Below are 16,261 nucleotides of genomic sequence, written 5' to 3'. Positions count from 1 at the left end.
TTGCTTTTGGCTAACGTTTACCCCAGAAGACACATGTATTCATCATGAGCTCATCTTTTTAAAGAGATGTGAAACAGAAAGGGTTGTGTTTCTTCCATTAGGACAGCAGCATGTTTAATTTAAAAAAAAAAAAAAAGGTTTACAAAAAATTAAAACATGGCATATGTTTAAAAAATATATATATATACAAATTCACAGACAGAAAGAGTATTGTTCGGTAGGAGAAAATAAATTAACAATAAACAAATGTTCAAGTTAGTGGCCAGTCATCACTTTACCCTCAGGCATGAAATGATGATGATGATCATCATGAAATTGCAAAGAGAAAAAAAAATTATTGTCCTTTAAAAAACTGGATTTTCTCCCTTTTCTGTAGCTCTTGGATAACTTCATACTCCTTTATTCCAGCGTGAGGTCCTGTTCTTAGGTTCTTGTATTTCAGTATCTCAAAGTAATGGCTCCAGTTTCCATCACTGTCGGCCCCAAAGCCAAAAAACGCTGACCTGGGAAAAACAGAAACTTCCACGTTAGTAAACTGACAAATTGATTCAATAAACTTCTGCATATTCTGATTTGAACTACTCACTAAACTCCTCAATGCTACTACTACTACTACTACTCCCTACTGCACAGAAGGAAGTACTAGCTGAACGTACAATCCAAACTGTTTGGAAATTGTCTTGTTTTTGTATATCTTTACTTTTGTTCATTACTTACTAAGCTGCAGGCCCACATGCTGTATTTACTGTGTAAACACTGACACATTTGCTTTTACCTTTACATTTTGTGTTGCATGTAATACCATGTTTCCTTGTTTTTAGTGTGTTTGTTTGTTTTTGTTTTTAAAGAATCTTGACAAGATGAGTTTTAGGTCAAGTTTTGAAGCTATTTGCCAGCTGGTAATGGCTTCACCAACTAACAGTACAGTTTGCTGTACTGCACTAACTGAACTCCAAGTATATATTTAATACTCGACCCCAACACTATTAATGAAGCATGTTTGCTGCTGTTACTGCAAATCCTCTTCACTCTAAGCCTCCACACGAGCCATTGGTCCTGGTTTTAAAACTTGTATTTGTCATTCAAATTTATCTTAACTCGTGCAAATTTTGCTCAGGCCCTGAAACTAAACGCACCTCGTCACAAATGTGCAGGCTGACAATCAGGGTCAGAAAGCCAGTGGATGGATAGGTGCCGACTTTATTCAGCCAAATTTCCTGAACGTATTTCATGAAAGCCGGGTTGAGGATAATCACCTGTTAATTGTCAAAACAGATACTGTCGTTAGAATGAATCACAATGTAATGTCGTCTAGGACTTCAGCAGACATCTAACACAGGAGTTTCATGTAAGATCATTCAATACTCACTAAATCCTTGTTGGCTCTCTTGCTCTCTTGACCATCCTCTCTGTTGAAGGGGACATTCATTGTCATTGTCTGCTACGATCAACTCAGTATGTCTATTATTGGACTTTGCAATCTAATCTTGCGCAGTTGGGGATTTTTTCATTTGTGCATGGACCAGCCAAAAATGCAGTTTTCCATCTTGTCAATTTAGGCCATCTCAGATTTCTTACTAACCACAATCTCTTATCAACTCTGACGTTGTGTGCAGTGAAAATCTTTAGACATACTTTCACCAACCTACACGTTTCACTCACTCACAAATGCAGTGTAAATATTTTGTCATTTTTATCGTGAGGAGACATGTGAGAAAAGTGGAATCATGATTCTACCCACCTTGGAGCAAAAGCATTGAGGAGCCACAGTAAATCTTTTATCTTGAATGGAAACAGCACGAGATGAGTGCTGTTGTCCAGATTAGAGGAACTCTCTGGATACATCACACGATGAGTTGTTTTGGTCCCAACATCTGTTTCAAAGCCCTGAGTGGGTCCGTAGTTCATTCTATGGGACAAAAAAACATCAAATCACTGCCCTGTAATCTTACTAACAGGTTTGGTTGGAGCAGTGTCGTATAAATCTGATGACGTACCGTATTATCATATCGTGACTGTCTATCAGAGGCCCGTAGTGTGACCCCTTCAGGTTAATGGAGTTCCCCACCACTGCACAAGTCCTGCAGCGGTCGGGACTGGGCTCTGTAACATCTGGAACATGTGGGAATATCCGAAACAGGCTGTCCACTGTTGTTTGATAGACAGTGAAGTTGCGACTCTCCGACTGTAAGTGCTGAAAAACAAAACTTATTACATTTCATAGGATATTTCAGGTGTTTCTGAATACAATAATTAAAATATACAGACATAAACTGAGTGTGTACGGATGCTATTTATTTCAAGTGAGCCATTACATCTCTGTACAGTTTTTTAGTTGTTATTGTTTGTTCCTTTTGTCATTCTTTATTGTCCTTGTAGCCATATCTGGTAGAACCACAAAACTATCTTTGGTTTATTCAAAAGATGCTCACGGAAAGAAGTTGTTAGTGATTTTGCTGCAGGCCAGTAACAACTACAGAGTTCAACCAATGACTGTTTTACTTTCTGTCTCTACAAAGATAAACTGGGATTTACCTTCCACCAATTGAAAACATCCTCTGGAGTTTTTTGTGCTCTGGTCAAAAAGGGCTGCGGTGCTGCATTAAAACGCTCCTTAAACCAGGGATCCTCTGTTAGGCATTTGTTGCACACACAAATTTCTGACCCCAGAGGGCTGAAGGAATATAGAGAAAAATCCCATGAAGATGTACAAAACACACCGATGGCCGTGACACATAAGAGGGAAATGAGGATCCTGATTTTCCACACCCTGGAAAGCATCTTGGGAAAGAGACGCTATTGAATGAAAAACAGACCAATGGACAGGATGAGAGGTGGAATATGCAGGAGAGATTGATGAATGTGCTCACAAAATGTCACAAAGTTGATTCAGTACAACAAACAGCTAGAACCTCTGAAGGGGAATAACAGTGCATGGGAAACTGATGGCTTTCAGCTAAACAAAGACATGAGCGTGGCTTTGGGAAACCATTTCCTGTGATACCGTTGAGCTGCTAGACCTGCTTTTGAAAGGTGCTGGTTTCAGAAATAAACGACAGTTTACCGGAACTGGGTAAACTGTGTAAAATACAAGAGATGATACGTGTCCGAGAAAACATCTCTGCAGTGTTTAAAAACTGTTACTCAGCAGACTGAGAGCTGAAGACTATTATTAAATGTTTAATATAAAACACTGCAAACTTTGGTAAAAAACTGTTTTGTTTAGTTTTTCCTCTCCTGGTTACAAGCATTGAGGACAGGCTCAAATCACATGGATCATATGGAAATTAAACCAACATATATAAAATATATCAAAGCTGTTGAATCGTTTCCTGATAAGACTGCAAAAATCTCTCTACTACACAATAACCGTTTCACTCTACAATTCCACATTACGCTGGCACATTCATTGTGTGAAGACCTTTTGAAATGTACAACGAAACACTTCTTTTTCATCTCACCTGAGTGCAGAAGAAATTGCAAAACAACCTGGTGGGGTAAAAATGAGAATGTCCCTGCTGAAGGACCAGTGAGATGCTTCATGGCAGACCTGGTAAAACAACAGGTTTCACTGCCTGTCAGGGGGCGGGGCGGCTGGGGGTTGGTCTGGGGGAGTGGGGGGGTGGTTCTTGCGTGTGGGACCAGTTCCTGGGGGAAGGGGAGGGGGCATCTATGGCAACAAGACTGCGTCACAACCACACAAAAATATGTGTGGTTGTGCTCTAATGATTGCTGTAGTGGTGCTGTAATGATACAAAGGCAATAAAAAAATGATTGAACCAAATAATAACCCCCAGCTGCCAACTGTATTTGAATTGTTTCAGGGAAAAACAGTTTTTAATCAGTGAAATTTAATCATAAAGCACGATAAAACGTCATAAAACACCACCCAGCACCAGCGCCGACCTTTCCAAATGAAAACTTGTTGATCTGTTCATTTGACATCAGTGGCTACACTCTCAACCTGCTATGAGATAACGGAAAAACTTTCAGTGACGTTATAATATGACCTGCGGGGCCTGATAATGTTGTGCTTGGACTGAAAATGATTGAAAAATAATTGCAGCTTGCTGAAATCTTCTTTCACAGCCAACGACTGCAGTTGCTCTGTCGGGTGAATGAAATGTAAAATCCTGTTGGACAACTTCAAATCACGTCACAAAATGCCCTTTGCGCTGCGGGAGGACGGCGAAAGGCAAAAGAGAGGCAAACCACACTAAATCCCACGCATTCAAAAGTATCAAATGACTCAGCCCGTCATGGGATATTCTACTTTGAATAACACGCACACTCTGGCTGCCGCACCTGGAAGGAAATGTTCCAAATACGTTCACTGTTTGCTTGACAGATTTCATCTAAACTTACAGGAACGCAAACTCCTCAAACATTTTCTTAAATTCAGCTGCTGAGAAAAAGCCCGACTCTTGTTTCACATCACAACTTTGTCTCTCTCACTGATGGAACTTCATGTGTGCTCACAGCTCTGACATCCAAGAAAGACTCTGCAAAACTGATCCCAAACGCCAAAGTGGTATTTCAGTCAGTTGAGTCAGTTGAGCCGTGTCCCACGAGCATACGTTAGTGCTCAGATGGTGCCCGTAGCAACCAATTATCTTCATGAGCGTGTGTGTCTGCATTCAGACAAACCCCTGGGTGGTGTTACTGTAAGTACCAGTACTTATATGCTCTTCATAGGAAACTGGACCTGCTGTTTGCTTGACTACACGACTCATTCACGAGGCTTCTTCAGTTCTGAAGTCCAGTTGCCGACAAATGAACCCAGCAAGTTTCAATGACCTGGATGACTGAGAACCTTCACATGCAGAAATATGTGTGTGTACAATATATTATTATTATTATATTTCTGGTGCATGTTAATATTTCTCATAGGATACTGGGAATGAATAAACCAACAAATAAACCTCCCAGAAAGAGCAGGAGTGACCTAGAATTGTGTTCACTCTTATAGTGCATTTTACATCAGCTGAAGACATGGTGTTGTGTGTTTGGCATACGTTGTTCATGTGAATACACTTCATGGAAGATACGGTTTGCGTTGAAGAGCATGAGCTGCTCCAGGCCATGTGTTTTCTTCTGTCACTGAAATAACTGTCCAGACTTTCAGTGTTTAAACGTGGTCACACACTGCGCGAGCAGGACCAGCGCCAGTGAAAAATTTCAGTTTTTGTTGAGCAGCCAACTGATTCATCATGTTGTACTCATGCGTTCCTGGATGTATTCCAGTTTTCAGGTTTTTGTCTGTGAGACTTTCCCAGTAGTGATACCAGTTTCCATTTTTGTCTGCTCCATAACCAAATACATGAATCTGGAAAAGAAAAAATACACAGGAACCAAAAGTTTCAAATTCTGTGTATCATCACTTGTTTGTTTTCCTATTATTATACAGCAGATTATTCAAGAACATTAGTAATTTGAATTGGACATACCTGGTCACACACGTGCAGGGCAAGAACCAAAGCCATGAATCCTGTTGATGGGTACCTGCCTTTCTTCTCCAGCCACTCATGGTGAACATACATCATGAAGGCAGGACTGACCACCATCACCTGCGATCATCTCACATTAGCCTTTTAATATATATTAAACACATGGATTTTTCAACAATTCTCACCAAACTCTTGTTAGCTGTGATGGTGGATTTCACCGGCCTGTATGAGCTGATGGAAACAACATGAAATATTAAACGCAAAATAGAATTCCAACTTACAATGAAGTTCGAATCTGCCTCTGCTATATCAGCCTGATTTATCGTAATAATATGAATATTAATATTTTTAAATTAATTCAATTCTTAAATGTAAATTAATCTCACACACAGATATATATGTATATATTTTGTGTTTTCCACGGGTGTCTTACAGCAGAAATTGTGACTTCTCTCTCTATGAGAATGTATCAAAAACCCTATAAAGTTATTTCCAGTCACTGGAAGTCACGGTGTGTTGTCATATTGTGTTGGCAGCGTTCATGGGTGCCTGCGGAGGAAGAATTCTTCCCTGCTGGCCAAATTATAACAATGAATGAATAAGATTCAAGTTGTACGAGCGGAGAGGAAGTTGTTTGTCAAAATCAAATTTCTGCTTCTGTCGTTTTGATGTTTGAATAAAACATGTCAGTATTGTCATGTCAGTAAATGTCAGTATTGATGTAAATGTAGCATAACACTCATAGAGGAGAAGTTGGATGAAGAAGAGCCTCTGTTAAGCCGAGGAACAAAGTTGCATTGAATGTGAGCTTGTTGTTAAACTCCTGCCTCTCCATTTCTGTCGTACGTTAATCCCAGGACTGTGCAATGCTGTTAGTCTGCATTCTCTAGTAAGCCCATGTAGCCCTGCTGCGTAATCTCAAAGCATCGCTGCTCAAACATCACACAACATCATGCTGCGTCCATGGGAACACGACTCACGTTCCAGAAAATCCTGTCGTAAAGGCCTTGTTGAGCCACTCGATGTCTTGTATCTTGAACGGAAACAACACAAGGTGAGTGGTGTTGTCCAAGTCCATGGCGCTTTCTGGGTACATGATCCGATGAGTAGTTTTGGTCCCAACATCTTCTTCATAGCCTTCAGTCGGGCCGAGGTTCATTCTAAAAGATTCGTGGACGCCATGATGCTAGTGGCGTTCGCACGACAAGGAAAAGTACGCGTTCACTGGTGGAACAACACGACATCTTTTACCTCATAACAGCATCATGGGCGTCTATCAGACGTCCGTATCGTGAACCCCTCAAACCTCCTGAATTCCCCACCACTGCACAAGTCCCGCAGCGGTCAGGAACATCTGGAATGGGTGGAAATATCTTAAACAGGTTGTCCACTGCTGACTGGTAGACACTGAGGCTGCGCTTTTCAAACTGCAAGTTCTAACACACACACAAAGAATGGATTGTTACATGTGAGTATTTTGTGAGGTGGGGTTTTTTTTTTTGGAAGGTGAATTTACCTTCCACCAGTCGAAAGCCTCCAGTGACAGTTTGTGATTGGGGGACAAAAACGGTTCGATACGTTTGTTTATACACTGGCTGCTTCCAGTGACCTGGAGCTGAAAGAAATCCAGCATGTGTCTTCTCATATAGAAACAAATGGCGGAGAGGGACAGCAGGAAGATGACCGTCCTCCCTTTGGTAATCATCTCTGCTGCACGATGCTCACAGCAGCTGCAACCTGTTCGTGAAACACGTGAGTCTTTCTTCAGGAAGGGAATACACTTTCATGAACTCTTTTTTACATCAGCAGCAGGCTTTAGCAAAAAAAAAAAAAACAAAACACATGTTATTCTCTCTCCTCTCTCTGTGTGTGTTTGTGTGTCTGAGATGCGTAGATGTAATTGTTCCTCTTACCTGATCAGAGCATAAATCCACCTGTATTTCAACTACATTAAGTCAACATGTATTGCAGCAGGATAGAGAAGAACAACAAGTAGTGTGTGTAGCCTTTCAGGAAGAGCAGCTTTCATTGGCCATCTGAGCCAGAGGTGCATATGGAGAGGTGTGGCTACCACCGGCATGAAACTTTGTTGTAGTTATGCGTCCGCCGAATCAGTGAAACGAGTCCTTGACTTTTGTGTATGATCCATCTCTGTCGACTTAATGACAGGACATGTTTCTTTCTCTGTCGTCCCAGTTTCAGTGTTTTAATGAGAGGAGAAGGTGAAGCTCATGAGCGTAATGTAGCGAGAGGTCTTGCTTGTTTTACCTGACCAGAACTGGGCACATGAGGTTTGGTCTTTCTGTCTCCTCATAGATGAATTAAAGTCAACCTCCGCACAAAGTCAGTTCACAGCAACTCAGATTAATGTCATTGCTTCTGTCTCTATGGAAACTGCCGTGATTCAAAGGCTTTCTTCTCTCTGAGATTTCTCCCCCATTGGAAAAACATGTGATCAACCATGTTAAACAGCCCCCTCCGGTGGACCATTTCATATCAGCCTGCCCAATGTGCATATGTCCCTCCATACCATACCATTCTTTAATGTGTGGAGTGTAAGTAGTGCAGTACTATGACTATCCGGAGCGAACTGTCTAACGCACACATTTCTCGATCTTCTCTGTGACTATAACAGGTCATTGACTCCCTCCACCTTCTGCAGGGCCTCTGGTTTTGCTGGAATGAATGTCCCGGTATGAACGATATAAATGAGGGCAAGTCTGGTCACAGATGACTGACGAAAGTGTCTGAGCGGGTATGAATTCCCTAGATTGGATTGGCAACACAATCCTACTGACGAATGGAGTTGTCAGCCGGCTTTCGTAAACCACCGGCATCTGTCAACCCACCACAGCGGAGCCCATCGCTCACCGACACACACTGACAACATCTTACTAGGTGATCAACAGGAGTTTTCCTGCAGGTTGGCGAAGGCCTGCGCATCAGTCACTCACAAATTTCACCAGCTAGTTCTCCAGGCTTTTGGTTTAAACATGAAAACATGTAATTAAAGAAAAAAAACAGAAGAAATCAGGGGATCTCTCGAGAATCATTTTGAATTGAATCATTGAAAAGACAGTGAACGTAGCAGGTGGACCCTGGGGGGCCGTGAGCTGGGCTTTACTCATAGCCTGACTCAGCATACTGGCAGATCTTGCTCTTTTGTTTACAGACACAATACAGTGTCTCAGTGTACACTGGCGTGCACTGGCAGTTGCTTTAGCGTTTTGTTAGGAAATTCCTCTGTTGGCCTGGGGAATGTACACAAAGGTTAGAGCGTGTCTGCGTGTGGGTGTTATGGGAAGTTTTCGGTTCTAAGCTAAGATCCCTGCCTAAACATGATCCTTACAGTATATTCAAGCTCCTCCTGGTTGGTGACACTCATCCTTTTTTAGCGTCTGGTGTCCCATTCTTTGTTTATCCACATCTATTTTTCCATCTCAGGTGTTTATGTCGATGACAGTGGATGTGCTGTAGGTCACTTGGTACCTGTACAGGTTTAATGGCAGAGGATGTAAATGTAATCCCCACTGGCAAGAAGAAGAATCCCTCGTGTGTGTGTGTGTGTGTGTGCCTCTCTCACACCTGCTGTCCTCAGGATGATTCTCCACATACTCATGGTTCATGCTCAGTTCAGTTCCCACACACAGAGTTTTGTTTTTTTACTTTTATTTCCTGTCTACATCCACATCGTTCCCTTTCATTCAACTAATCAATCATCATCGTACGTTGTTTTTTTTTTAGTATTTTTCAACTTCCAGTACCGCCAGACATTGATTAGTTCACAGAGTATTATAGTGTTCACAGATGTGTTTGGATCTTGAATGTTGTATGACAGAGAACAAGTTCTGTCAATTTCTTCAACATATTCACAACCTGCTGTGTATAGTCGATGGCAATGAATCTACATTATAATTGAGTTTTTGGAGTTTTTTGGTTTGTGATGTACAATCTACAGTGCATGTGTTCATCCCTCAGCAAGTTTTAGTCCTCTAAAAGGAGATGCTGCCGCAGAAAAGTCATGGAGGAGCTAATGAATTCATGCGCAAATACTCACACCGGGCAAACAAAGCTCCAGTTTTTATTCTAGTGAAATTATTAAACTCCCCATCTTCACCTATGTTTTGCCCCTCAGCAGAACTTCTTTTCATATTTCAAAATGAACTGTGAGTGAATTGGACAGATATTATTAGACAGTGTGATTTGTCTTCCTCTTCCATCTTCCATCAGCCACGCACGGAGAACCAGAGTTGCTTAATTAGTTCAGCCTCCAGCTCTGTCTACCTGATCTATGAGTCACATTAAGAGCCCGGCAAAGGCCTACACATTTCATACCACCCTGCAAAGTGCAGTGATGTGACTGCCTTATTTTTTTGGTAATTATCTTGTGTGTTCAGACGGTAGGGATTCTCATGGCGACAACTTAGATACCTGTTGAGGTTCTTCAGCCCATGAGAGGTTATTTGTTATTAGACTACTAATCCGACAGTGGCTCTCCAGATCACTCAATAATACAACTTCTGTACAGCAGCAAGGGACGAGCTCTGAAGTGACCGTTAATCTTCAAGGGACTGTGAGAAGGACCAACAGGAACCTCCTTCTCCTGTATGAGAACGGGTGCTGAGACACTGGCTGTCACCTAGTAGTTGCAGTAGAGTTTTTTGGGGGTTTTTTGCTCAAAGTGTCAATTCAGCAGATGTAAAAGAAGTAGGACATCTTGGAAAAATACAGCCCTCTCTGGCTACAGCCCTGACGAATACATGTCTTCATATTTCAGGTATATTTGCTGTCACATTCTGATGTTACTGACCAGAACTGAACAGAAGAAAAAAACAGTGATCAGTGTGTTTAGATTTCAGCAAAATGACACTACTGCATTTAGCCATTGATCAGATTCAATCTTTTGTTTGTTTAGTTCCCAAAGATAACCCTTACAACATTTGTACTATTTTTAACACACATGTTAATGCAAACATACTCACTCACTATAGTTTGCAGGTGTCGTAGGAGACAGATACATCGGTGTGACAACAGAAAGAACTCAAACAGGTTTTTTCTGTTGTCTTGTCGGGTGTTGAGTGGAAACGTCAGTCATTTCGCTAGAGATTGTGACTGTGTTATGAAATAAGTTTACTTAGCACTGAGAACACCCTCACTTGGTTTTGTTAACCTGGTTTTCCTGGATTTCCTGATTCACCTGAAATGTGTGACACACATATTCCAAAGCAAACCTCCGGCCAAACCTTCCACAAACCCTCAGCAGACCTCGAGCGTTCAAACATGAACCCCGTGTCTCTTTCATTGTCGGCTCAAGTGGTATCAGTCATGATTTATGTGCCATCTGTACGTTCTCAATGAGCTCCGAATGAGAGGTGATCACTGTGCTGTTCAACGGGAACAGAGTGCTAATAAAAAATCTCAGGCTGATGATGGGAGGTTGCGTTTTCAAATTAGGCAGCTTCGCCAGTTTGACTCTTTGTGGAGGAAGGAACGAGACAGCGTCGGTGGGGGGGAACGGAAGTCCTGGCTTTATTGCTCTCAAATCCCAGTGATGGCCATTTGTGCCAGTAATTGCCTTTGTACCCTCTCATCTCATACAGCTGCTCAGTTTCTAATTATGTCATCACTTAACGTGTTGGACTGAACCGGAATGATGGGCAGTTGATGCAAATGTACACACACACACCCACACCACCCACACAACGGTGCTGCGGTCAGTTGCATCCGGGAACATTGATTCATCAAGGAAAGAAAAGAGACTCAAGTGGTCAGAGACCCATTGTTTCAGGCCTCAAACATTTATTTCAACCGGCGTAAACGGCATCGTTTCCTTTAAGACCAGTGACACATTAACTCTGACAGCACAGAACGCTGTCACCTGAGAGTGATTTGTGAATCATTTCACCCTTTCATTTCTTTATTTTAGTCTGAGGAGGAAATGTGTTCGACTCATCTACCTCATCAAGTGAGTTGACCTTTTCATAACAACCATCTTCCTCACACCAGGCCCATCAGCGCCCCCCAGTGGTATCATGGACAGAGGGGGTCGATACCCATGTCAGCCCTCTTAAATTTTATCAAGTTTTCACACGTGACTATTCTAATTCTTCAACGAATGTCAGGTCTTAAGTGTTATATTTTAAAGTGATTATTTTCAAGGTAGTCTACCAGAAAAAATGACCAAATTTGAAAAAGGTGTGTATTGTAGTACTGCAAAGCTTGTCAGTTTTAATTATTTGAAGGTGGAGGTGGTGTGCTGTTATTGTAGACTGTAAATGAGGCGTGAGGTGACAACACATAATACAACAAATATCTTTTTCTACTGCATTAATCTTATCAATTATGATTATTATTAATAGTGTTATTATTACTATTTATTTATGCTTTCTTTAAAGCTTTCACATAGCAGGAACAGGTCACCGACTAATGATTGAATATTGTCGTTATGCTTCATCGTACTGCATTGGTATTATCAGACCTTCACTGGACGGAAAAATAAATCCAAAACACAGGTGTAACATTCTTTATTCTATGAGTCAGTTACGAGTAATCGTTTGACAGATGGTGTAATGCTGCTACTCGTCCACTAGGTGACACTGTCCATTGAAGAACAAATGCACAACAGTGGCAGCAGAACATATACAAGCAAGGTTTTTCTCAACTTCAATCAGGAGAGAGAGAACGAAAGAGAGAGAGAGAGTGAGAGAGAGAGAGAAAGAAAGAGAGAGAGGGAGAGAGAGAGAGAGGTTCACAGGCAAACTGTGCAAATGCCCTGACATGTTTCAAGGCACATGGAACAAATCATACCATTGAACATACACCAGCAAGCTAACGATTCACACACCTCACAAATCGGAAATATTTCATATCAGATATTTGTCACACATAAATTCAGTCATTTCAAGCAAAAACAAACAAAACATAAGCAGCGGATCCATCAACGATGCAGGAAGAGACATGCTGCGGTACCATGCATACATATACTTTGTTCTGTGATGTGTCAAACAATCCTACAGACAAATCCTTAAAAGGGATGATTCCAATGGGCATATGGTTCTTTAAAACTGAAGCAATGACAGAAGCACATCTCGGACAAAGTGATGACGTCGATAATAAGTTCGATGCAACATTTAACTCGTAGAAGGCACTTTAATTACATCATAGTGTTTAGACATAAGGCACCACTGATTATTCAGTGTAACACTGTTTTATTTCTGGACGCAAAAACTTTGAATTTAGTCGAACTGAACGACTGAGTCACTGCAGGGTTTTGACAAAATACTTTAGAATAGAGAACATGTTTGAATGGGTTAAATAATGCACAGGGTGATTTGTTTGAATGAAAAAAATGAAAAAAATAATACATAAATAAATAAATCCAGACTCAGGTGTGGCCCAGTGACATAATCCACTTACAACAATGACTGACAGTCCACAGGTGCTCCAGTAACCACTCTGTGGACCCTTTGTGTACTTTGTGAAAGCATTTTTGTACCCCGACTGAGTAAGACCTTGTACCACAGCTGGTACAAGGATTATGACATGTTGGTGTATACAATAGAAACAATTAACTCCAGCAAGGTACCCAAGAGATTTGTGCCACATCTTTCCATGTTCAGCCACCCTGAACTCTCCATCGACATCTTAATTAATATGACCGTAATTCATGACTGCGTTCGGGCCAAGTGTAAGTGGGCTGTGCAGCAGGTCTCTGGGCCTGACCGGTGCTGCTAAAATTGTTGACTAATGCATTTTAATACATACTTTTTAGGAGCTGTGGGAAATTACGCTTTCTTTAGACCTGATTAAAAATTTGTTTTCAGAGTTTTCTTGGCAAACGACACGTCACAGCTGCAGTCACATCAGAAGAAAAAACTGATTGCTAGCGTACATGCCGTTGTATTTCCATCCTCTGCGATTAAAATGTGGCGCCTGTGATATTTACAGAACCGTCACTGATACGTTTTGTTGTGAGGCTCATTAAAATGTGGCAGAAATGTCACCCTGATAATGCAGCAGATAAAATCGGAGCCTTCGTCTTTCTCCGTACATGTCAATGCTGAAAAGATCTATCTATAGAATCATTACGCTCTGACTACAGCTGTCAGCCAGAGCCTTCAGTCCACATTTAGGGGGCAACAATGCTGGTCACTATAGTGAAAAACACGATAAAAAACATGATAAATAATACATTACAGTACAAAAATGATGAATTCTGTGCAGCCTGCTTCTCTAAAAACATCTTTTGTCCCTTTGTCTATTCACTGACATTCTCAAAGTGCTGCCTTTGTGTTGCTGATGGGATGTCCTATCACTGAGCACACAACAGAGACAAAAGCTTTGTTTTTTTGACAATACAAGTAAAGGGGAAAAAAAAAAGACATAAATGTTCCCCCGCAAACTGGCAATGGAAAAAAAAAAACCTACTACAAGGCAGCTGAGGTTGATTTGGCCGTCAGCCATCTGCACATACAGATGACGTATCATCTGCCTTTGAACATCCGTATTTTGTGTTTGTCTGCCAAAAGCAGGGTGACATTATATTCATAATCGCCGTTATGGACTCCTGTGTGTCGAAACGCTCAGCCAAAACGTTCTCCTCCCAGTAGTGGTGCCAGTTTCCATACTGGTCCGCACCGAAGCCAAACACACTGACCTGCAAGCAGACGAGGAGTTGGACTGACACGTTCAATACAATCCATCATCGCCTCCCACTCGCTCCGGTTACGGGTCGCGGCCGTGCTGGAGCTGATCCCAGCTGTCAGGGTACAACCTGGATGCGTGCATGCAGACTCCAAGATGAATGAATGAATGAACGAGTGTAAAGTCATGTAGCATTTCATCTTACCTCGTCACATATGTGGATGGCGAGCAGTAAACTGAGGAACCCGGTTGAAGGATATCGGCCATGTCCCTCAAGCCAAGAGTCATAGACGTACTTAAAAAATGTCGGACTGTAAATCAACACCTGCGATAGACAGATAAAATAGTTCAACGTGCTTGTGGTTGTTGTTGAGCTGTCGCTTAAACAACATCACAGGCACACAAACGCTGCAGAAACAGCATCATTCATGTTGAGTTCTCCTTCCTCTGCGCTTTGCATCACGTGAACGGTTTCTGAGCAGGGATGGACTTTTTGTCTGAAACCTACCTGAGGTGTTTGAGAAGCAGACATATTGAAAGGCCTTTACTCACTTTGTCTTTGTTTGCCTTTATCCTGGACATAACGGGTATATACGTCCTGTAACAGAAGAAAATACCAATAACAGTTTATTTGTGCTTGTAAATCACCTTAAATCCATCACGGTCAGTAAATATCGAAACATAGATGTCAGAAATGTTCTGCTGTTGATTAGAAGCTGATTGTTCAAGACAAATCTGCAGCAACACAGATGTCTGCAAAAAAAACAGGAGAAAAAAAAAAATGGAGGAGGTGTTTGAGCAAAGGTGTGTGCGACAGCCAGAAAGCGTGAAGTGTTGTGAAGTGTCTTCAGAGGAGACTGCAGCAACAGACAGACGTAGCAGCAGTATTGTATGCAAAATGTGTACGTCTATTTTCGATGAATAACAGAGCAAAAAATAATATATTCACCCAATTGAATTGGCAAAGTATAAATTTAAACTGCACGGAAACTCTAAGAACATGTGTTTACCAGTCCAACCGGTTGTCTTCTAGCTAACAGCATGAGAACGATCGGCCACGTCGCTTCTGTTAAAACAGTGTTCCACACATACCCTGACATTCAGAACAACTTCAGGCATTAAAAGTATGCAGCGGTGTTGTTGAAGTCCCTTTGTTTAACATGTAACAAAAGAACTCACAGTTAAGCTCTCATGGGCTTTGGGTTTATGTCGACATCGCTGTCAGTAAAATGAAATTTAATGATGCAGAATGATTGCTTTGGCAGCGCTGGACGACGGCTGGATATTTATGGGGAGACATTTGTTTGGATTTACTCGTCCTTCGATACTCGTCTAGCGCGCTGGTGTGTTTGAGCTGTAGAACGGGCTGAGGCTGCTATTGGCAGCAGCTTCATTATGTTTACAGTGATGTCCAGGCATCCATCTATTGATTGCAGGTCACTAACAGCGATGCCGCTGAAGGTGAAACGTTGTTCTGGCTGTGTGACAGCGTGTGTGTGTTAGAGGCGTCCAGATATGGGAACACTGGTTCATCAACAGAACGCCACTATTAGCAGATATTCCACGCAGATGCTTTATGTGTCCTGAAAACAACTCAATTATCTATTTACCTAAATCTATTTTAGACTTAATGACTGCATGTTTCTTTGGCACAAAGAATGGGAAGAAAGAAATCAAATAAAAATATTTTTAAAAAAGGACATTTTACACATTTTACAGTGTCTATCGGCACAGAATTTCTACTTCTATTAAAATGTTGAAATAATGATAAGACATATAGAGGCAAAGCCACACTGATGGGGCATGCTGAGGTGTTATGAATTTGCTATGGCTGACAAACAACCTGACACTATCCAATCAATCACTGATTGATTCGTTCCTCACACATACTGTTTAATGGCGCCTGTGGTCAGGGCACTAACGATCCACTGCAGGTCCAGAGTCCTTGAAGGGGATCAGCACCAGACTGGTGGTGTTGTCCAGGTCGATAGCACTTTCTGGATACATGACGTGATGAGTGGTCCTCGCACCCACGTCCTCCTCAAAACCAGCGGTGGGAGCTTGATTCATTCTGCAACGAAAAGGAGCACTGCTATTTCATCTGTCAGGATTTTGACCATATGATTTCAGCGACAGTCAAGCATAATGGTGAGTTTTTGTCAGATTTTCCA

The 16,261-nt window shown here is 41.6% G+C and overlaps 2 protein-coding genes and 1 pseudogene across 2 annotated transcripts; all 3 read right to left on the bottom strand.

Annotated features, from left to right (window-relative positions):
- Positions 1-334: 334 nt before the first annotated feature.
- LOC144740084 (CMP-N-acetylneuraminate-beta-galactosamide-alpha-2,3-sialyltransferase 2-like) lies at positions 335-2,781 on the bottom strand (annotated as a pseudogene).
- Positions 2,782-5,128: 2,347 nt separating this feature from the next.
- Positions 5,129-8,311, bottom strand: LOC144740083 (CMP-N-acetylneuraminate-beta-galactosamide-alpha-2,3-sialyltransferase 1-like). The gene is made up of 6 exons (XM_078622966.1): positions 8,297-8,311; positions 6,699-6,883; positions 6,428-6,607; positions 5,633-5,678; positions 5,448-5,567; positions 5,129-5,326 (listed from the first exon to the last, which is right to left on the bottom strand). Exons 1-6 carry the CDS (start codon positions 8,309-8,311, stop codon positions 5,129-5,131), a joined length of 744 nt encoding a protein of 247 aa, XP_078479092.1.
- Positions 8,312-13,930: 5,619 nt separating this feature from the next.
- Positions 13,931-16,160, bottom strand: LOC144740082 (CMP-N-acetylneuraminate-beta-galactosamide-alpha-2,3-sialyltransferase 1-like). Its single transcript, XM_078622965.1, is given in 6 exon segments — positions 13,931-14,025; positions 14,028-14,103; positions 14,296-14,415; positions 14,643-14,688; positions 15,981-16,033; positions 16,035-16,160. Coding segments are annotated over 6 exon segments (516 nt in total).
- Between the last annotated feature and the right edge of the window lie 101 nt (positions 16,161-16,261).

The sequence above is a fragment of the Lampetra planeri genome, unplaced genomic scaffold (genome assembly GCF_965212315.1).
Source record: "Lampetra planeri unplaced genomic scaffold, kcLamPlan1.2.h2 scaffold_1890, whole genome shotgun sequence".
NCBI lineage: Eukaryota > Metazoa > Chordata > Hyperoartia > Petromyzontiformes > Petromyzontidae > Lampetra > Lampetra planeri.
Note: the sequence above shows the minus strand (reverse complement) of the source record. Positions and strands in the feature narration are given on the sequence as shown.